A 23,541-nucleotide genomic window follows, 5' to 3' on the forward strand; every position below is an offset into this window, starting at 1 on the left:
TGTTCTTTAAACCCTGTCACATCCGAAACCACAATGATTAGTATGGGGAAGAAGACATATTAGCATATTAAAAAAAATATTTAGAACTATTTTTTTAAAAAAATATAATATATTTAAAAAAAAACAGATGGTTGTTTACCCTGCAGAGGAAAAGTGAGGGGAGTGCATCGCAGTATCAGACTCCCCCCTCCCCCCTCCTCGTTTCTCCCCTCCAGAAGTAAGCAACCATTTGATTTTTTTGATATTTTATTTTTAAAAACTTTATTGTGCCAATATGTCTTCTTGCTCATACTGTTCATCGTGGTTTCGGATGTGACAGGGTTTAATAAACATTCTGCATGTATGTATGTATGTATGTTGTATGTGTACATTTAAATACATTTTTTTATTTTTTTTTATTGTTTTACATTTACTTACTATGTCTTCTTTTTCTCTTCCTTCCCTATTTTCCCATCCCATTTCCTTTCACCTTAAGCGAACTGTTCGTTTTGTCTTTTTAAGATATTTTTGTTCCTATATGAAACCCATAACTGGTTTTGATATTTATTGTTATTTTTTATGTATTGTTTATTACTATGACTGTGCTGGTTTAAAAAAAAAAAGTTGTGAAATATTCGAAATTATTTGCAGTGTTAGAATGGCAGAGTATTTTATTTGCATACTGTTTCTTTTAAATGAAAAAAAAATAACGCGAATTATCCAATTATTGTATTTACATTAAGATTTTGTTAATTTTAGTATGTGTATTGTTAATATTAGAGTTTTCAATGTAATTAACATTTTTGCTAAAGTCAACACTATTAACTGCCTTTTGAATAACATGATCTTTATCGGCTTGTATATTTTCACTCTTTTTCTCTTTGAATGGGGAAGTTCCATTGTTTTTAGTGCTAGAATCTCGTTCACAGGCGTTCGGAGGAAATAATTCTTCTTGGTACGTGGCGAGTTTTCCTAGAGGATCCTGTGGTTGAACGCTTTTGACTCCGGGAGAAAGCTCGCGGTCTCCGCTTGGTTTATCCCCTAAGCTTATTTCTATCATTTCGTTTTCCGAACTAAGAGTGTCGGCACATTTATTGGCATCGCTGGGTGCGGCTGGATAGCTGTAATTGCACGTCATCGGGACCTATAAAAGAGATATAAATGTATGATTAATCCAATTCCCACTTGTGTTGTTCTGTTATTATTTCCTTTACTGCCTCAGAAATTGTACATTCGGCACGTGAGAAAACAAGGTCTGTGTAGTGTTCAAAACGAAAATGAAACCATTTTTGCCCGTAAAAAAAAGTGTGAAGTGAAGGTTGAGACAATTTAATCATAGGCACATGAGTTTACCCAAAACACATCTCATTTATTGGCAACAATGCATGTGAAAATCTATGCACTCGTGTGTTGTGTCGAGGCGCCGCGACACAACAGACTAGAGCGATATAATTCTGCCCACACAATATCTATAGAAGCGATACGCGCCGTTTGGCTCCCCAACTCCACAACACGCGAGAAATATGTAATCCTATCTTAATGACAAAGTTCAGTGTTTTTTAAATATATTTTTATTTGTTAATAGCCAATCAAAATTTTGAAATTACCCTCCCGTGACGCACACAAGTTCTTGTTGCTGAGTTCTGCTTTGTAATTGGTGAGCGGTTTCCGAGAAAACGAAAATCTGTCACAATATTTTTTTATTGTTTGATTCGGAAGAACTTGTGACGTAGTTCAAAAGAGTTCATTTTAATTATTTTTTCATTTCGATAAACTTCACTGTACAATTAAATGTTTTAATTTTTACCACATGTAAAAATACATCTTTTGTATCCAATTCCCGTAGTATTGAACTTCCTCATTAGTTAATTTATTGAATAATTAGTATTGTGATTAGAATGTGTTCAATAAATTTCATAAGGACAATATGCTAGAGAATAATTATTTGAATTTGTTTCTATTAAAATTTGTTAAATTATGGATAAAAAAGGCAGATTTAACCACCTTCTTTTTTTAATGAATAGAATTGACTTTTGTTATAATTTTGTCATTTTTAGTGACAAAATAATTGTGTTAAAATATAAGCACTCATTTTTAAACTTTTTTATATCTATCGTTTTCTTCCAGTAGACTTTATTTAAATATAAAATAAAATGTATATCCACACACACCCATGCCCTGGGGGATTTTTTTTGTGTACTGAAATATTTTTTTTTGTATTTGTAACTTATGGATCACCATCATTCCCTTTCCGCACCTAATGGTGCATAGGGCACTGCATTGGTACATCAATCGCCGCGTATCTTGATAATTTTTGTTACATGAAAGTAAGATGATCAGTCTTACGTTTTAAATACCAGTCCAGGGACTATGCAATATTCTAGTGCGAAAATACCCTTTTAAACAATATTTCATATCAACCATGTCGGGAATCAAACCCGAGACCTCTTGCATGGTAGCCAAATGCGCTGACCAATTCACCACGACTTATGTTTACCGATTGTAAAATTCAGAGAAAAAAAAAAGAAAAAATATATCAGTTGTTCGAAAACTTGGTGTATTTTGTTTATGAATAAAAAAACAGAGGCATTAAGGGGATCGGAGAGCTGGGGGTGACGTTACTCCTCATTAACCACCATAGAGTTTGTATTCCTTAGGAATAATTGAGTTAATTTTTCTCTATGCGGGTGGATGGTGAGCTTTTGAATTCCCTCAATTTGATAATGACTTAAAAAAATTCGTCTTAAGTATGTAGTCGGAAAGTCAAAAATACTTATACATACCATTGACACGGCGGTATGTGATGTAGACCTCGGGCAGTTGTTGTTCCGCAAGGGTGGTAGGGGTGGGGCCCTGCCATAGACACAGCGTACCCTGCCGGCTGCTAAACAGGCGGACAGGGCGCAAGAGGATAGAACACCCTGCACGCCGGCTACAGCGAGGGACGTGTTGCTGGTGTGGCTGGAATCACCGAAACGATAACACTATTTATTATTTCAGCATTTACTTTGTGAAATATTTTATTTTATTTATTATTTAATAAAGAAACCTTATGGTTTAAATTATACATCTTCAGCAATATTTGTTGGTTTTTATGATACTTTTTAGTTAATTTTAGAAATTTTAGAAAGTCGCTGTTTTAATATTGTGTTGTCAGTCATTGAATATTTTTAGTCTATGTTTATAAGTATCATTCCTCTGTATGCGTGATGTCACTGAATTCCTTCTAAACGGCTTAACCGATTTACGTGCGATTTTCAGAGAAATATAGATCTTTGCGCTGTGCGTGTTCGTAGATATTAAAATCAATCTTATATGTAAAAAAGAAGTAAGGAGCATAGATGTTTTATTCGTCGATCTACCTGGGTTGTATTCGAAGAGAATGCATTTACAAAAAAATAGAAAGATGTTGTTTTTTTGTGTATAAAAAAAATGTTTTTAAATGTTTACAAACAACATTTGTTTTTTGTGGATTCCAATCAGATTCTTTCCTTAAATTCCTTATAATTTCTACCCATTTATTTATTTTTACTGGATTTTTGGTAATACTAAAATAATATTAATTTCAATACATTAAAAATATCGTATTCCTACATAAGTACACACGTCTGTTGGTAAGAAGACCGGAGTTTGACGTTTGCAAAAAAATGCCATATATGAAAAAATATTTATTTTATGTTTTGGAATTCAACCATGAACAAGTACCCAAGTACCTACTTAAATTCAATATTTGAATATTAATCATTTTTAGTTTTTGAATTTAATCACAAACAACTACCTAGGTACCTACTTATTAATGAAAAGTCTTTTTCCAAGATAATAACTGGCAAACCAACGTTCGGGCAGGACAACGTCTGTCGGGTCCGCTAGTTGTTTATAAGTCGGGTTTGGCTTTTTCTTGTTTTGCCTTTTTGTATGAGGTAGTGTTGTGATCTTCTCGTGTTGTGATTGTGCAGGTCAGTTACTCTTGTCAGCGAGATGTCATCGTTTTCGATGTGTCCTTGTGTTATTTTCTATTTATATTTATATCCGACCGTACTTAAGACAGGGCCACGGAGAGAAGCGAGAAAAAATTTGATTAGAAATAAACTTGATAGAAACGTATAAGATACTCAATAATTACAATGACTGAACCCTGCATGAGATGTAAAACAAAAGTTTACTGGGTCATAACTGGAAGATCTATCGTTCTCAATTCCACCTTTATCCCCAGAAAAACATCCTTCCCAGCAGGGTAGTGTCAGACTGGAATAAATTGTCAAGCCTAGTTGTCCATTCCATTTTGGTCAGTCAGTTCAAAAACCGTTTGAATGCTTTTTTTAATGAAAAAGAACGCAGACAAAAAGCAGTACACAAAATATAGGCGCATCAGCAACGGCTGCCTGTCTATAACGAATAATAAAAATAAAAATGTATAAAATCAATTAGTCACTTATGTTAGGTAAAATAATTTGTAATAACCAGTTAGTAATAATTTATTGTAATGACTTTCATAAAAATCATATAATTCAATTAAGCCAGTTTGAAAAAAGTAAATCATGAACATTTTTTATCTCTTTATTTGTGCATGCTGTGTTCACACATAATTAATGAACATTATCTAAACATAACAAATTGTGATTTTTATCAATGTCGTATGTATTGTTTATTGTTTGTGAATCATAATAAATAAAAAAAAAATAAAATAAGCTCCATTTGGTAATCATAGACAGGGGGAAAGGGATAAGACCAAAGGATGTGTTCAGAAGACTGATTAGTTTATCCTCAGCAGAATGAAGATGAATCAACAATATAAAAAATATAAAAAAATTAACCACGATCCGATAAAATTGCGTAGTCCAGAGATCAGGGATATCTCAGAAAGATTTTAAGCGCTGACTGAAAGGAAATGGAAGATTCCCATAGCGATTGCCACGCATAAAGAAGAGCATTTTAATTTTAAAAAGTATATCCAATTGAGACATTTCTTCAGTTGGGAGTAGACGGACGCCACTTTATTATTAAAAAAAACCCAAATTGACTTTATGCGCTGACGGATTGAGGGGGAAACAGAAAAGTTACCCCCCGTGCAGGGGATGATTCCCATCTCGATTGCCAAGCATCTATAAGAGCATTTTACTAAGACATTTCTTCAGGATACATACTCTTCTCCATGGTGCTGTCGATTGACTGCGGTCCTGACGGCCAGGAACAGCAGAGATAGTTGGAGCGAGCACGCGATGCACCACAGAGCACGCGACCAGCACGCGCCGCCGCGACGCCCTCCCGCGTTACGGTGCACGCTCCTGTGCACACTCCACGCTGCAATCAACATTACAATTAGTCAAACAATGATATCAAAACTGAGGAATACGGCATCGATATGAATAAAAACAATGAGCCGTGTAAATACCTTAACTTTCATATTCCTTTCTTATTTAAGGTAAACATAAAGCAAGTTTAGAGGCATGAGCCATTCCTGATTGTGCCACGATACACTGTGTCTCTGTTTCTTATAAATGTATGTACAATGTTATAAACAAATAAATAATAAAACAGCATTTTTTAATAAAATTTAGAAAATATCATCTACTATAAATGGTGATCTCGGGATCGACTCCCGGCATAGTTGTCATGAAATGAAGACATGAGTGGATAAAGGTGTTATGTGACAAAAACAAAAAGCATAGACAGCTGAAGTTAAAGATTTGAACACCAGTATTACTCAACAATGTTTTGAATATGTCCAAATGTTTGTAGACAGGCTGGATATCCTTCGTAGGGAGTTATTTCGATGTAAATTTCTCTTATTCCTTTCTCGAAAATGTTTTCCTTCTGTGTTGCAACATTTTTATCTGGTAAAATAACCCCTTCATTTGTTCTCAAAATCGTTTTTCTGCTACTTCAATAAGTATTCAAAATGGAGTTGTTGGTTTTATGTGAAAGGGCTGTACTTAAAATCTTCATTTATGTAATAAAGTACATTTCAAAAAAATTGCGACATTACGCCTTTATCCATTCATGTCTTCAAATATTTATTATTTGTTTATTTTAACCAACAATATTATATTGAATCACCTGCTTCACAAACGTATAGTTCATGTTATGTTTTTGTTCTTTTACTGTGCGTTTTAAAATATAAATCATATAGGTATGCAGAAATTAATTATTATATTATAGTTTTTCTACCGACACTTCTTGGTGGAGCTGCATTTTTAATTATAATAATAAAATACGTATATAGTTTTATTTCACTTTTATTTATAAATTTTTACCAATGACCGGGTTTCGTCGTGACCAACATCGTCAGACTGACGGGAGAATAAACAAATTTCTATGTTATATAAAAGTGCAAGCAGGGGTTGTAAATCATGATTTTATATATTATGGAAATAAAAGTGTTTAAATTAAAATAATTTAAGTATAAGGTAATAACAATAAAGTATCACCCAAAAACGAAACAAATTATTGAATACTTACTTACTTGCTAACCTGAATATATTACTAACTAACTAACTAACTAACTAACCATCACGCCATTTCCCCGGAGGGGTAGGCAGAGAGGATAGAACGCCACACCACTCTGTCCTGGCACACTTCCTTTGCTTCCTTCACATTCATACATCTTCTCATGCACGCACGTCGATTATTCCGACTTTTCACATGACCACTTTCAAGAATTTGTTGTACTTGATCATGCCATGTCTTTCTCGGCCTTCCTCGACTTCTACAACCAGACACATTCGCATCATAAATCTTTTTAGCCGTTCTTTCATCATTCATTCGCTCCACATGACCGAACCATCGCAAAAGACCTTTCTTAATTTTGTCGATAATGCTTAACTCAGCCTTGCATTCTGCTCTAATTTCGACATTAGGGCACCTATCATACATTGTTTTTTCCGCACATTCGCCTGAGGGATCGCATTTCAACAGCATTCAGTCTACTTTCGTCCCTTTTTTTCCAACTCCATGCTTCGCTTCCATACATTAGGGTTGGTACCAGAACTCCATTATGAACTGCTAATTTAGCCTCTTGCGATAGACACTTATTTGCTACGACAGACTTTAAGGCACCATTAACTCTGTTACCGGCACTAACCCTCCTTTCAATATCCTTGTCCATATTTCCATATCTAGTAAACATACTACCCAGATATACAAATTCTTCGACCTGTTTCAATCTCTATTATATTACTAATACATGTGTAAATATATAAATAAACGAAAAAACAAAAAAAACTCGACACTGGCCAGAACACCCGAGTTGAGAGGTGAAAAGGCCACAAAAAAACAAAGAAGAAGAAGGTGCGCTACGGTTGGTGTACCGATGCAGTGCCCTGGTGAGGTAAGGCAATGACAACAAACAAATCACCGGACTCGCAAGCTCATAAAATATAAAATAAGATGCCGCCAGTTTCTTCAAGATATGAAATTCATTATAAATTTTAAATGGGCCTTTAAGGGTATGACGTTTTTATCTTCATCATATTCCAGATTTAAACGTCTTTTTCCACATAAAATTCCCGTTCTCATTTAAAATTATACAAGACCGTATATGAAAAACCCATAAATGAAACTGAAATCTTAATAGAACTTGAAAAATAGATGGTATTACTTATTTGCCTCTGATCTAAGTACTGAAGGTACGAGATACGCAATTTTAAATTTATTTTTATACCCGAAAAACATAGACTGTACATATACAGATCTGTATATGTACAGTCTACAATATCTGATTTTCAGATTTATTTTGAAACGATCCTTTGTATCCAAATTTTTGTCTCAAACTAAATGACAAAGGCGAATATTTTTAGATCTAAAAAGATATTAGAATTGTTTTACATTTTTAATAGACTGAACTGGCACTCACCCGAAGATGTAAGTGATGACAAAACCCGATCACCAGCATTGAGGTATATAACTAGAGTAAGCATAAGCGTTCGAAATATGGTCCCTCAACCTGCGGCCAATTGGTATATGTTTGATAGAACGGATTTAAGTCTGTTGCGAGCAGTCTCCGGCTACTTTTTTCCTCGCAATTACTAAAATGCCCATATGTACGCTAAAATACTGCACAAATCGATCTGGAAAAGCGATGGTATAATCTTTTACCGGTACGTAATGTTCTTTTCTTAATCAATACTTGTTTTATCAAAAATCAGAGATATCACCAATACAATATAATGTTTACCAATGTGTCACATGTTGCGTTCGTAGTAAAATAGTAATCCTAATATATAATTGTCTTGCACACTCTTTACGTCTCATTCTCGATAATACGGATATATTTGGGAGCGAAAAAGACAATTTTTATGTGTCACACGTGCAAACAGCTAAATTTCTTATGCTTCTCCCAAATGCCTGTTAGCTGCGTTTGTAGCTACCTGACTTTCGTTGGGAGCGGTTCTTTTGCGCACACTGAAAGCATGGGTTAGTGTTTTTTTTATGTTTTAGCAATTAGATTAAAAATATCATCACTTTTGACTTCAACTATAAATATTTTAAGCAATTGCCGATGAATATTACACTTTTACGATTTAAAATCTCTAATTTTTTGCATGTGTAGTGACTACACAGCACCGTAACGCGCGGATGTTTTTAGGACAGTAAGGGAAAGGTTAATATGTTACCAGTACTTATTATTCGTAAGTTATCTCCAGTCTCTGTCCTGCTCAGTAATTCGGGCGTTTAGTGAAATGACCAAACAAAGGTGACGCGTATGCGGAAGGGAGTGACATACTGAAAAGAACTTACAGTAGACCGATGTAAATAGTCCGTGCATTTTACTGAACTACTTATTTTGCTTGCCAAAGTCGACGTGATATGACGTGACGACATTTGCTCCCTCCGCTGCTGATTATTTCCTTTCCTTTGGAGACGATTTTTGAGCTCGGATTTGTATGAAGTGTGGTCTGTATATATTATATCTCAATGATCACCAGTGGAAAAATTATAAATAAACGCTATCAAAACTAAATAAAGTATTTTTCTTCTTTATTAATAACTCATATCGTTTACATCATCATAACTATTGAAGTATTTATTAAAATTTCATGGTGATGTATTATGGAGTGTAATGTATTTATTTATTTTTTTGCACAAGAGTATAAAATGTTCAGAATACCCTTTCTTGATAATATTTTTTACCTTAACGAATTTATTAATCCTAAAAAGTTCTCAAATAAAAAGTAAGATATTTATAAAATTAGGTAACATTATTCTTATGATCAAAGAAAAAAAACCTTTTTTCTACTTAATACGCAAAAAAAAAAAATTACGTCGGACTGAATTTTCACATAAAACCTTATCTTTGATGGGCGACTTAACAGTATAAATTATTGCATAAGTGTAACTTTTCAGGAGAGCAAAAAAAACTTTACTATAAACCCAATTATTTAGCTACAGAACTCATATTTTGCGATATGGGTTATAATTAACAGGTTATTTAATCTGTAGAGTAATTTTTAAAACATTCCAGATATATAACTTGAACCATTTCATATGGGGCAGAAATGAGTCTACTACTACAAGAACTAACTTATACTATTTGCACCACTCAATGAATGATAAAAATTAGTCTACTTGTACTATTTGTGCCACTGAAAGAATGACACAAATAGGCATACTTATTTTATTAAAACAAAAGTTTAATAGGCACAACGTTTTTTATTTATGTTTTGAGCAGACATACAAAGAGAATTTTTTAAAACATGAATCGTAAAATGAACAAAAATGCAGCTATACTGTTAAGTATTTTATTACCATGCCCATCAAACACATTTTTTTTATTTAGCATTCATTTAACCGTTATACGCTAGAGGAAAATAAAATAAAATAGAACGTATTTTAAGCCATCTTTTTAAGTGTATTCGTGATTATTAAAAATAAACATTAAAAAGCAAACGTATAATATATAAATCAAGAATCAATAAATAATTCTGGGTTAAAGCAATTTTATCAGTGGTTTTTTCCCTAAAATAGTTTTGGGTTTTTACATGCAATTTCAAACAGAATCACCTTACTCAACGCTTTAAAACATTTCCTTACGTTGCGTTGGTTGGTTGGAAAAATTGCGTTGTTTAGAATATTCCCGTTATAGTGCCATTAAGTTTGACCAAGATTAAAATTTCTCAGCGGAGGATAAATTAATTAAACAAAATGTCGTGCCGCCATTATTCACCGCGTGGAAAGTACAAAGTACAATCTTTGTTAACCAAAATAGAGGATAACAAAATGGTGTCTAATTCCATAGAGGTTGGGTTGGAAGTTAGATGCTTATGAAACGTGCAACGTAGATGTTAATGATACAAAGTAATAAGAAATAAAAACATAAGGAAAATATAAAGAACTTCCAAAAAATATGTATCGCATAGAACTTTGCTCACGTATATTGTAATAATGTTGATATATAAATTAGTGTAAAGTTATTAAAATAAGTGTAAATATTAGTTCCGTTGAAAGATGTCAAAATATAATACATAATATTTTGAAGGAAAGTTTCATGGGCTCTGAAAAATCGGAATTTTAGTTTACAAGCCTCATTATATTGTCAATAGATGCATTGCTAGAAATCTCTGAAGAACCCATTCTGAGATAATTGGACTTTGAGTAGTGCAAAGGATCTGACTAAACTCAATTATTTGAAGAAGATCATGAATACTATATTTTCACATAGATAAACGATACAAATTCAATATTTTATTATTTGAAAACATTCATTTATCTTACTGATTAATATATCTGCATGCGTATTTCAAAATCGGAATTTCGGAGTTTACTTCAGTGTTACTTCGGGCTAGCGATTTGTTAATTCAAGATTTTTTTCACTGCTACGTGATTAAAGAAAATGCAAAAAAAAACTGAATAATCGGATGACATGTAAATATACGAGTATAACTCAATATGCCGAAAAAACCGACGTATCATATTTGGACATCTTTTAACATATCTGAACATGTGCAATGTTATATTAATTAACTTAAGAAATGAAAGGGGTACAAATTGTCAGTAGGGTCGCAGTGGGTCACATCTTGCTGGAGGGTGTGATTCTAAAAAAAACATAAAATATTTGTTTGAAGGTGGTTTTCACTGAATTATTTCACTCGAAGCAGAAGACTGATCACCATATCTTGATGTAATATATAATCAAGTCATACTGCATTTATTGTACCAATATACAACTGGGTGCGGATAAGAGGTTGATGATGATGATGAACTGTGTTATTTATCCGCGTAACACAGACAAAAAGTATATGCCTTTACTAGTAAAAACAACATGCACAACCTTTTTTTTCTAAAACCTATGGTCCGTACTTAACTTTTCAGAACCTAAGCGTGAAAAAAATCCGTGAGTTCCTGAACGGGGTATCAGGAATACCCCAGCTTAAATACTATAAATACGAAATAAAAAAAGAAATTACGTCATTATGATATTCACCATAGTGTTTATAAAACAGTTTTCTGCGAAATTCAGATTTAAAAAAAATGTGTTGCGAAAAGATGCTATGCCACATCGCGTTACTCTCGCTGCTACATGTTGAACAACACTGATCTAAAGTCACGCAAGTCAGTGAAGAATCAAACGCACGAAATCCAGATTTTGGTGGTTATTGCTGGAAATAAGCGACCAAATAACAAGAACCACACGTGCAAACTGACCAACGTATCAAAGATTTTAAACTGTGGAACGAAGAATTGTAATGTTTGTGGGACTGTTAGTGGACTCGCAGCTTACTTGGAATGAACATGTTGAGCACGTGAAGGGAGATATTTTCCCGGTAGCTGGAATACTGTACAGATTTCAGAGAATGCTTCCAGTTTCGCTGCTTCCAGCAATCTGTTTTTCTTTGGTCCATTCGCATTTATCATACCTATGCTGCGTTTGGGGTTTTGCAACTAACCGCAAAATTTCGGAGGTGCAGGTTATTCAGAATAGAGCGATCAAAAATATGTTTCACCTACCGTATGATACTCATGTAAGGGACATTTATATTGGAACAAAAATCATACTTAACCTCAATATCAAATACATAGATGGCGCTCCAAACGCGCTAGCGAAAGCTTTCCCTGTTTCATGACATATATACTAAAACCAAAAATGTCACCGATATGGATATTCGCTAATAAGCGGAATGGGGAATGTTGTAGAATTCTACATAAAAGTGGCCACTTGAACCCAACCTATGACAGGTCATAAGCCCTGTAAACGCTCGAATATCCATAATCTTGAAACAAAAATTCTACCCATCTCTGTAGTGATATAAATAATAATATACCTACTCCCCCTTGGGATAAAAAACCCAGAATTGTGTGTGTATAAATATGTAAATATATATACATACCAAAATAATATTGTGTAAAAATCATGCTTTCCTATTACGAGATAACTAGCACTATCATTAATACAAATCTCGACTCAATGCACAGTAACATAAAGCCCGCTTTCAATAGAGACATCCATCAGTACAGTACTCGATCATAAAAATATATTTATATTGGATCTGTCTACGAAGTTAAGTACTAGATTTTTGCATTACAAAGGTTTCAAGGAATTTTATAAATTGCTACAAAAATTTTAAGTACCGATTTCAAAATACAGAAATAGGACGTGCGAATTAAAGAATTATTTTTTCCAGAAGTACTTAGAATAAATAATGTTAGTTGATTCAGAAAATGCGCATCTTGAACATATAACTTTTAATATTTTACCGTTTTTGCTTGTAGATGTAATTTTTAATACTATTGAAATATTTTTTATGCTTTTCCATACTTTTTTAGCTTGTATTATGTTTATGAAATTATAATACGCTCTTGATACTTTTTTAACCTGTAATTATTTTGTAATTTATTTTGTTGATTTTAAAAACTTTTTCATTGATGTAATTTTTTAACATTTGCACACTCATACTCCTTCAGCTTGTAAATTATATACACACATGTAATTTTTTAACTTTTTATATTTTTTGTTTTTTTTTGCTTTTATAGATTGTGTTATGCATATATCATTTGGACTTCATTTCCATACCTTGTTTTACGTTTATTTTGTAATTTTTTGAAACTTGTTGATTCCCTTTTTATTTGTAGTGTATTATAATTTTATTCTGCTTTTGTAAATAATGTTATAGTTTAAAATATAAACACGTCTGCAAATAAATATTGTTATTTGCATGTCCTTAAATAAGTTTCTTACGAAAATTTCTTTGGAATATTATTTAAAATTACATGCAATATGTTTTAAATTTAAATAAATATAAAAAAAGGTGGGAGAAAAGCAATTACAAAATCGAATTATTATTGAATCTATTCTGCACAAAAATGTTTTGATAATTTTGATTCCTTTTTTTACAATATGGGGTAGGATTATAGAAAAAATTAAATCAATATGATGATTGACAAAACGTTATTGAAAATATGGTACCCGGGAGACCTTAGATACTAGATGCCCCTTTAGACCCGGAAGGGTTGAAGCCATTTCGCTTTCAAGCGCCATTTTGATTTAGGTTGGTACTTATGTCAAATCCACGCACGATATTTTGGGAAAAATAAAATAATTTCTGAATTTTAAAGATAACATGACATCCTGTCGCATTTTATACAATATGGCGTCATAAACATCGGGGGATGTTATTCCATTCGCAAATAGAATTTCGTAATGGGGTGGCGTTCGTGGAATAATTTCATTATTATTTTGATGAAAACATTTTTAATATTTTACCCCTCTTTTCACGTGGTTCATAATCATTTCTCTTTCCGGAACCAAGTAATGGCACTCCAAATGCAGGATATCTAGATATTTTTTTACAGAAAGTTAAATGGTTTTGTCTTATTTTTTGTTCTTTTATTTTCATCATCAAATTAAATGAAATTTTACGCTTGTGGGACTTCAAGGTAATTAATTGATTATCAAAACATTCCATTTAATTATACCATACAACTGCTGATACGAGCGGATATAAAATCGCTGAGAAACACAGAATTAGTACATAAACTCAAGATACCAACAAAAATTAAAATGAATTCCGGACAATAACTACATATAAGTTCCTCTATAGTTTCGCGGTCAGGCCCTGAAAAATCATTTATGAAGTGTTAAATAAATAAATAACAGAATCTTCATCGGCTTTATTTTTTTTGTTGCGTCCTCTTGTTCTCTTCTTTGGAATAAAACGGACATAACTTCTGTTAGCTTCTAATATTAATAATCAGTTTCTCTAAGTACAAGCATCGTAACCTGTACATATGTTTGTATTTCAAATAAAATATAAAAGTAATAAAAATGGCGGGTATACCAATCCCTATAGAAATATAATATTTCTCTTTTACCAAGTAATTCCAGCTTTGTTCCACTCCCAAGAGGATCTATGAAAAGTATTCTTTAGTCCGTGAAGTGTAAATACAGTTTGTGTGGAACTGGTGGTGATTTTCTCTTTGAACAAGACTTATAAGCTTTCAAGAAGAAGCCTTTCCTTGTTCTACTTACACAGAAACCATTTAATGGCCACTTCAAATAACTGGGAATATAATAACTACTGTTAATTGTACATCAAGAGTCTTTATAGCTGGTATATAAACATACCCGAACTACGGAGATTTCTTACTATTCCAGCAGAACAAATACTGTTGTGTTGATGTAATAACTTATATTTACCTATAAGTTATTAATTTTAAAATACTTGGTACACTTCCACTTATTTATTTAACCAATTAGCGCTTTCACCCTCCAATGGGCATATTCAGACTGGTGAACATTATACTGTGTAAGGGTAATTTATATATAACTAAATATTATCTTAAGTGTAGGTACATTTAAAAATAAGTTGAAAAATATATAAAACGCAATATTTCAATGGAACAGAGAATCTTTGGGCCAAAAATTAATAAATAGTAAAGATCAGGTCGACAAATTTGAAAAAAGCGGAATATATGAATTAACATTTATTACTTTGTTTTTATAATTTATTTTTTTTGTTACGTTTTTTTACTACATTTTTTACTATGTTTTTACTACATTTTTACTATGTTTTTACTACAATTTTACAATGTTTTTACTACAATTTTACTAGGTTTTTACTACAATTTTACTATGTTTTTACTACATTTTTTACCATGTTTTTACTCAATTTTTTACTTTGTTTTTCACTTTGTCCTGTATCTTTATTACTGTTTCTATAAATATATTACTGTTTTTTTATATTTTTTTGACTGTTTTAGAACGGGGTAAATAGCCCTAGTTAGACAGTCAAAGCAACTTTACATAAATTATAATTTTGTGTATGTAATATAATGATAATAAATAAATAAAACATGTACTTGTCCTGGTTCATATTTAGGACAAAGCGTGAGAGCAATTAAATATAGAATGAAAGAACATTTAGCTTCACATAGATTAAATAACGATATATCAAACCATGCATCACATTTAAATGAATTAAAACATAATTTTGACAAATCAAAAAACATAAAAATTTTACTTGTAGGACATATAGGTCAAAAGTTAGATAGATTGGAAATTTTAGAAATAAATAGGATAAAAAATAATACCGATAGAATTTTAATAAATCAGCAGATAGAATTCAAAAACTCACCCTTATTAGCCCCCTTAGTTGGACCCTGTACATTGTAATAAAACAATAAACGTTTTTCATATAATATAATCTTCTCTGAAAGTACACCGCCAACACATGTTTCAATAATTTGTCTCACTCTGTTCCATTTAAATATTGCGTATTGCATCTTTTTCAACTTATTTTTAAATGTACCTACACTTAAGATAATATTTAGTTTTAAATAAATTACCCTTACACTGTACAATATTCACTAGTTTGAAAATGCCCATTAGAGGGTGAAAGCGCTAATTGGTAAAATAAATAAGTGGAAGTGTACCAAGTATTTTTAAATGAATAACTTTTACGTAAATATAAGTTATTACATCATAACAATGGAATTCCATCAAGAATTGTCAATAAATAATTAAATAAAACTTTGTTGCGTGTTTAAAATAATAAGAATACGTAGGGTTAGGTCAGTGGTTTTTAAACAATATTTTTTCAAAACTAACTATCTAAAGAAATTAAAATAATTAATGTCGTATTATTATCGCTGTGACTTTTAAAAAGGTAAATTTTTTTGAAAACCCCAACTGAAACTTTCAAATTAGACCATCCGCTAGGTCACGAGATCAGGTCGGGGAGTGATTTTGATATTTAAAAGTTAAACCCGTACAGTTATAAAAGCAAATGATTTGTTCCCGCTAAATGTTAAATCAGGCTAAACGTCGAAACCGGAAACCTGTTTCCAGTCGCCACAACAACATTACAACGCTATAATTTGTTGGTTATTGTAAACACGTGGTCACGTCAATTTGTCACGTTGCAAGGTAGTTTATTTTTAAAGAAACCATGACTTTTTTTTGATACCGTGTGTGTTGGATTTGTTTCGGCTACCATTACAGGAGCCATCTTCAAGGTAAACTGAGTATTTTGTAGAAAAAAGTGTGTTTTTAAGTACTAGTAATTTGTACCGTGTCGCAGTCGGCAGTAGGCACATTTCTATTCATTTTTGTAGCATGTAGTGCTGGGAACCACGTTGAGTTTAATTTCAGCCCGTCGTCTTTGTTTATGTTACTTGGGAGTCTGTGTATTACAATTGCCTCTTTCATTATTCGTGCACTGTAATTACTGGGTTTATGCAAAATTTGAGGGTCAAATGCGAAAAAATGTCCGGTGTCTATAAAGTGTTCCGCTATTCCAGATTTGTCAGGGTTCCCAAGTTTACACGCTCTTTCGTGTTTGTCAATCCTTTTCTTTGCTGTGCGCCCTGTTTGTCCTATGTACACATCCTTGGCAACTTAGTTCATAAACAGCTTTCGTTTTCAGGGGATTCTTATCTTTTGGGCTCAATAAATGGTTCTTTATTTTTCCTACAGTCCCAAACGTTGTTCTAATATTACGTTTCTTCAGCACTTTGGCTATCCTGTCAGTAACATTCTGCACGAATGGTACGTATGCAGTTCCTCTGGTAATATCTTCTTCCTTGTTCTTCTTTGTAGCTTGCGATTTAATAATGCTGTCAATTCGCTTGTAGGTATGTAAGCTAAGTATTTTAATTAAAAAACCAAACATTGTTTTTTTTAGAAACAGAAATGAAGTAAATATCTAAACGATGCTATTAAAAGAGGACGGGGTAAAAATGAGTAGGAAAGAAGGGGTTGTCTGTAAGAAATTTCAAGTAGAAATAAGTCCGACATTTAACTGTGTATACCCTTGTTATTATTTTTGTATGTACAGCATTATATATTACGGTTAATAAATATTTATTATTATTATTGTTGATATAAGGGTTTGAAAATATTATGTACCTATGTCAAAAATGTGTTTTTACGTATAAAGCTTCACAAATTTAATAACAGTAAAGATTCGTATTCGTTAGTAAATGATAAATATTTTGTATTTTCTGTGCCTATTTATGTAAAATAAACCTCTCCTTAAATAATTTTAATTGTTTCGTAATATTTCTGAAATTTTCCAGACATCCGGCGCTCTTATTACCGGGAAGTAAATGTTCAAGGTACACAAAACAGGAAAAGCGACAGGAACACTTTCCATAATAAAAAGACAGGAACACAGTTGTTGGACAAATAAAGAATTACTTTGCGTAAAGTTAAGATGTTCCTAACAGAAGAAAATGTCTTAAATTTTATTTGCCCTGTCTATTATGCGTATAATATTCAGCTAACAAAGTTAATTTAAAATAATTATTACATTACGGAAAATCTTCCCGATTACTTAAAGTATAACAGTCGAATTCTTAACCATTTAGATTACAAGGATACGCGGACTAACTTTTCTTCGAACTGTGGATATGGTACTAGAACGATGTTTTTTTTACACGCCATAGATAGTTACCATTGACGTGTCTCTATCGTTTTGCATTTTTGATAAATTGTTTCTTATGGGAGCTGGACCATCCAAAAACCCAAAAAAGCGCCCGTCTTCGACCGTACGGTAAACAAATATGATAAATAATTTTGAAAAACGGAAAAAAAACCAACACATACATTTTTATTATAACACTCTTTCTTTAAAAAAATAACCTAATCAGTTCAGTTTTGGAGTGCAGAAAACGTGATAGCGGTACGTGCATTTTGTCTTTTTTAACTATGCAAAATGAGTCCAATATGCAATTATCTTTTTCGCATAGTATCCGAGAGGCATTTGGGAGAGAGTGACAGAATAACAATGTTTAAATACCCTTTCACCAAAATTGTCTCGTATCTCGCACATCCTCTTGATACAAATCATCAAAATCATTCCCTTTCCGAATCTAATGGTGCCTAGGGCCCTGCATCGGTACACCAATAGCAGCGTAACTTGATCATTTTTGTTACATGAAGGTAAGGTGATCAGTGTTACGCTCCAGGTACCAATCCAGGGACCATGAAATATTCTAGAGTGAAAGCACCCCTTTTAAATAAATATATCATATCGACCATGTCGGGAATCGAACTCGAGACCTCTTGAACGGTATGCAAAAACGCTGACCATTACTCTACGAGGCCGACAACTATTTTATAAAATAAAAAACTTAATTTAAAAAAGTACACTCTTTTCATGAAATATTTTGGAAAAAAATGCTTTGAAGTTTTAAATTCGTCTGAGTAATTTAAATTTCGCTATTTGAATATACAAGTACATCATCATTCCATTTACGCACCCAATGGTGCATAGGACACTGCATTGGTACACCAATCGCAATGTATCTTGGTCATTTTTGTTACATGGAGGTAAGATGATTAGTCTCACGCCCAGAGACTCTGGAATATTCTAGTGAAAAAAACACCTTTCAAAACAATGATTACCTAATTTTTTTTGTGAATATCAGTATAAAATATAAATATATATATATACAGACAAAAATAATTTAAATAATTATTTTATCCATATTAATTTGAATTTTGAATTAATATAGTTACATAAAATGAAACATCTTTTTTTCCACTACAATAAACTTTAATATATTTAGTTAATCTTAAAACTGCAACATTCCAAAAAAATACTATCTCTTGTGCTTCACCTACATTGTTATAGTTATTGAGTAATATGAAGTGATATGATTTCAAATACACACGAGAATTAAAATAAACGAAATAAATAGAAAAACTGAAAATAATTGTTTATACATACTAATACTAATTAAAATAGGAATGCTGTTTTTACTCGGTTTCAAAAAAAATCTTTAAATTTCCTTAAAATTTATTTGGTGATATAATAGTTTTAAGTTCATTGGGAAGATTGTTCTAAATTTTTATTCTTTTGAAAATAAATCTATGTTCACCATGACTTGTGTGGAATTTAGGAATTTGTATATTATTTTGGTATCTGACTAATTCATCTCAACCTCGTTTATTTTTTCTTCTTTGTGAATTTGTGTGATATATTGAGTTTTTCTACTGACATTTCTTGATGGAACTGCGTTTTAATTATAGTAATAAAAATACGTAAATAAATTACTTTGTAAATAGTATCCACAGTATAAATTCTAAATAATTTACATATATTTTCCGTATTGAATGTTGAGGGTTTCTTTAAAATTACTTTTGATAATTAATCATTGTTCTGTTTTTATTTATATTAGCATAATCACTATCTAACAATACCATATTGTTATTAAGATTGTAGAATTGAGAAATAAGACATTTTTAAAGTATCGATTCTTCGAATATTTTAGTTCGTTAATCAGCTTACCGGTGTTTTTTCATAGGAAAAATGTAATCGTTTTATAAATATAGCAATGAAAATCATCTTACGCATACTTATTCAGAAATAAATACTTACGTCTACAAAATTAAACAAAAGAAAAGAAGTTACCAGAAAGACTACGGGCGACTAATCCCGTCAGATCCTCACATAATAGTTAGAGAATCTAAACCGAGCATAATACTATACAAGTCTTGTACATAATAAGCACGACAAAATGCCGAACACCGTCCAAGTGGAAAGAAAGGTCTTTTGATGTCTGCCAATAATCCAAGTTTCCTTATTTGGAATTCTGTGGTCTTCTATAGAGATTATTCTTGTGAAAGTATTTGGTCTTCATTTAAAAATACTCTTTATCAGCACAGAACAAAGATCGATAATATATTTTATTTATTTATCAATTATTTATTTATTTGGACTTATTTAGTCCATTCAACAATAGCAAACACATTTTCTCATAATACATACAGGTAGAATTGATTTTATTTTTTTTTATTCAGATAACCAATATAAGTATACAATATTACTACTAAATACCATTTTTACATTAATAATGAGTTAATACATATATTTACCTAAACGTTTCCCATTACGTATAAAAAACCAATTCTTGTGTTTATAATGGGGATTGACGTCTTACAATAGTTTGTTTATTTTATTTTTAATTATTAATACTTTTAGGATAACATATGAAAATTACAAAAAATATATAAATAAACAGTATTTTTAATCAGTGCTACACAAAGAAGAATTATAAATGTAACTTTTCACATCTTTCTCAAATATATTGAATCCCTGACTGTACTTTTTATTTTTTTGTTCATTTCATATTCCTCTGTAAGTATAATGATGTTGCGCTGTAGTTGTTTTTAATTTGGAAATTAAGATATTACCACCGGTTCTAGGTCGCGTACGTACGTTTTGTGACGTAGAAACACTACTATTTATTTTGTCTTTGTGTATTTGAAGCAAACAATTCTTTTTATATAACAATTTTATATCTAAAACCTTTTTTTTTTTAATAATTGAGCAGTGAAAAAAGTAGACGGTTTTTTAAAAATAACTTTTTAATTTTTGTATATTTTCGACCGGTAAAATATTTGTTTTAAAAGCACCACCCCATCGGGTATTTATATTGTACCATCGGATGCGATTCTTCTGTATTGTAATATAGATTAGGCTAATGCAAAAGTAAATTGATTTTAATTTTTCGATGGTTAATATATTCCTTAATCTGATAAATACATAAATAAATTTACTCATTCTATTTACAACACTATTTATTTGCTTCTTCCACTTTGTATTTTTATGAATTATAATGCCTAAATATTTTATGCTAATTTAATAAAATACAACTTAAGAAAATTAAGGCAAGGACAAAAAAATTTACTATCTCAAGACAAGATCTGGTCTTTTTTAGTGATTGTTTAAATCTAGAAAGACTAACACCAAAAAAAGTCCAGTTTACAATGCGACACAATCGGGATGCTGGTGTTTGTAAGCCAAAGTTATTTTTATCTATTTTGTTGATGGAATTTCTTTGTCTTTTATTTTTTAACCTATCAACACGTTAATTAATAGGGAAATGCAACTTTTTTAAAAACATTTTTTAAGTTATTTATGAGCGAGCAATAAAAAAAAATTTGCTACTTATCAGTAGCATAAAAAATATTTTAAAATTTGTAATTTTGAATTACCGCAAAAACAGTAATTGCATTGGCTACGCCCCTAATATGTCACGATTCATGTTTAAAGTCTAAGAAAAACGGCGCGTGATAGCTACTTTTAACGAATATGTGAATATCTGTTAAGGATATTCCATCTTTCCTGCATTCTGGTTCAAGATTATGAAACTGAAAAATGGGCACTTAAATAACAGATGTTTGATACTCGGTGAAGAAATATCATCGCATGGACAATAGTCACCATTTCTTAATTTAAACCCATACGGGTAACTTCTCGCAGGTCCGTGTCCGGTAAAGATATGGGTCGTTTCGAAAGTACTTTGGTGATGACGACGGAAGTTTGTTGCATCAGCTAGCATTGGGAAAAACATTTTAGTGATTTTACATGTAGAAGACGCAAAAAACTGCAGCTTAATTCGTGGTTGATAATCAATGGTTTTTGTCCATATGACGACCGACGACCGGCGACTCTATTAGCCAGTGGCGTATTATTACTCTAAGGTATAAAGCAAGAGAACATCTTGAGCATACTTACTTACTTACTTATCGGGTCCGGACTTCAGACCTTGGCACTCCACTGTGCAGTGACAGATATCGCCTTGTCAGTGGCCTTCCTCAAATCATTCTCATCACAAGTTAACTTCATTTGTGGACACCGCAGCAGCTGAATATCATCGTGCACCTCTCCACAATCGCAGTTTATGTCATCTCCCTCCAGAAAACCCCACTTCTGTTTATTGTATTTGCACCTAGACACCTCTACTCTTTGTCTATTGGGAACTTTCCACATAGGAAAGTCCAAACTGTGGGTGATGTTTGTGCTTTTGGATGGCATTACCAAGGTCCTATTGCCGAGTTTCTCTCTTCGGAGATCCTCTCTGCGTATTTCTGCAGAGGTCTCCAAGTCAGTTGTGAGTTGTGACTAAGAGGAAACTCCTTCTAGATCCCAGTCTCGGAAGAGCCATTCGATGGTCGTAAAGGGGGTGTCTAGGGTCATGGAGCTGTATGTGTCTCTCTGTGCCCACTGTTACATTTCTCCTGATGTTGGTTGGAGCGATTTCCATTATAGGATAAAGTTCGTGCACTGGTGTGGGCTTAAGGCAGCCGGGCACTAGTCGCGCCATGTCATTTACAGCAATATCCACTTGTTTGGCGTGCGCTGACTTCTGCCAAACGGGACAAGCGTACTCTGCTGTGGAGACTCACAAACCCAAGGCAGAAGTGCAGAGCACACGTGGAGATGCTCCCCAGGATGAAACGGTGAGCTTCCGTAACATATTATTTCCAAATATCTTGGTGTAACATCAGAGTTACACCAAAATATTTGGGTGTTTGGCACTGCTCGATTCTCTCCCCTTTCCATGTGATTTCCAGTTCTCTTTTCGCGTACTTATTTTTTGAGTGGAAAGCACAGAGTTGAGTTTTCTTTGGATTTGGATCTTAAGCGTTATAACCGGGTACAAATTTGTATGAAGATACTAATGAAAGTGAATTCAAAGCTGAACATATTTCAGTCTATCGCGGTCTTTATTAGTTTACAAAAAAGTAGTTTAAACATACCTGCCGCAAGAACAACCATAGCTCCCGCTGGAACTCCAAGACTAAGATTCAGCTGACCCCTCTCCTCAATAGCAGCAACACTTCCCATCACCACCTCGGCAATACCGCAGACGATCTGTAAATATAGTTTTATTTTATATTCCAGTAATATTAGCGACGACAATTATTTTCACTGTCAGTGATATGTGTTCAGTTTGCACCTCTAACCATAAAGCTAGGGTTTCCTAGGACAGCGGTGCCCGTATTTTAACGGCCGTAGTGAACGGTGATGCAGTGGAAAGCCATCGTAAAGGTGATTAGAGAGTGGTTTCCTGGGAAAACGGTGTTAAATGGTGTTGATAACACCGTTTTCCTAGAAAACCACACTCTAGTCACCTTTACGACGGCTGTCCACTGCATCACCGTTCACTACGGCCGTTAAAATACGGGCACCGCTGTCCTAGGAAACCCTAGCTTAAGGAAGATTTATTTTTTTTACGTATTAAAAATGGTAAAGGTCTATGGAATACTGTGCAGTAAAAAGTTTTTTTTGCTAATTATTAGTAGCATATAAAATACTTTTACATTTGTAATTTTGAATT

General features: G+C 32.5%; 1 protein-coding gene across 1 annotated transcript; it reads right to left on the reverse strand.

Annotated features, from left to right (window-relative positions):
- Positions 1 to 445: 445 nt before the first annotated feature.
- Positions 446 to 23,541, reverse strand: LOC148284581 (uncharacterized). Its single transcript, XM_088237976.1, has 5 exons — positions 23,525 to 23,541; positions 22,961 to 23,075; positions 5,124 to 5,280; positions 2,763 to 2,940; positions 446 to 1,123 (listed from the first exon to the last, which is right to left on the reverse strand). Exons 2-5 carry the CDS (start codon positions 23,046 to 23,048, stop codon positions 713 to 715), a joined length of 834 nt encoding a protein of 277 aa, XP_088094102.1. The 5' UTR covers positions 23,049 to 23,075; positions 23,525 to 23,541; the 3' UTR covers positions 446 to 712.

Source organism: Micrasema longulum, unplaced genomic scaffold, assembly GCF_059751315.1.
Source record: "Micrasema longulum isolate JH-2025_06_02 unplaced genomic scaffold, ASM5975131v1 h1tg000109l, whole genome shotgun sequence".
In the NCBI taxonomy this organism is placed as follows: domain Eukaryota; kingdom Metazoa; phylum Arthropoda; class Insecta; order Trichoptera; family Brachycentridae; genus Micrasema; species Micrasema longulum.

Excerpts from the sequence above, each read along its gene's own strand:
- LOC148284581 (XM_088237976.1), bottom strand. The coding sequence starts at position 23,048 with ATGGGAAGTGTTGCTGCTATTGAGGAGAGGGGTCAGCTGAATCTTAGT. Across the intron at positions 5,281-22,960 it reads TATGGTTGTTCTTGCGGCAG|CGTGGAGTGTGCACAGGAGC; the intron begins GTATGTTTAAAC and ends TGTTGATTGCAG. Across the intron at positions 2,941-5,123 it reads CGACAGCACCATGGAGAAGA|CCACACCAGCAACACGTCCC; the intron begins GTATGTATCCTG and ends CGGTGATTCCAG.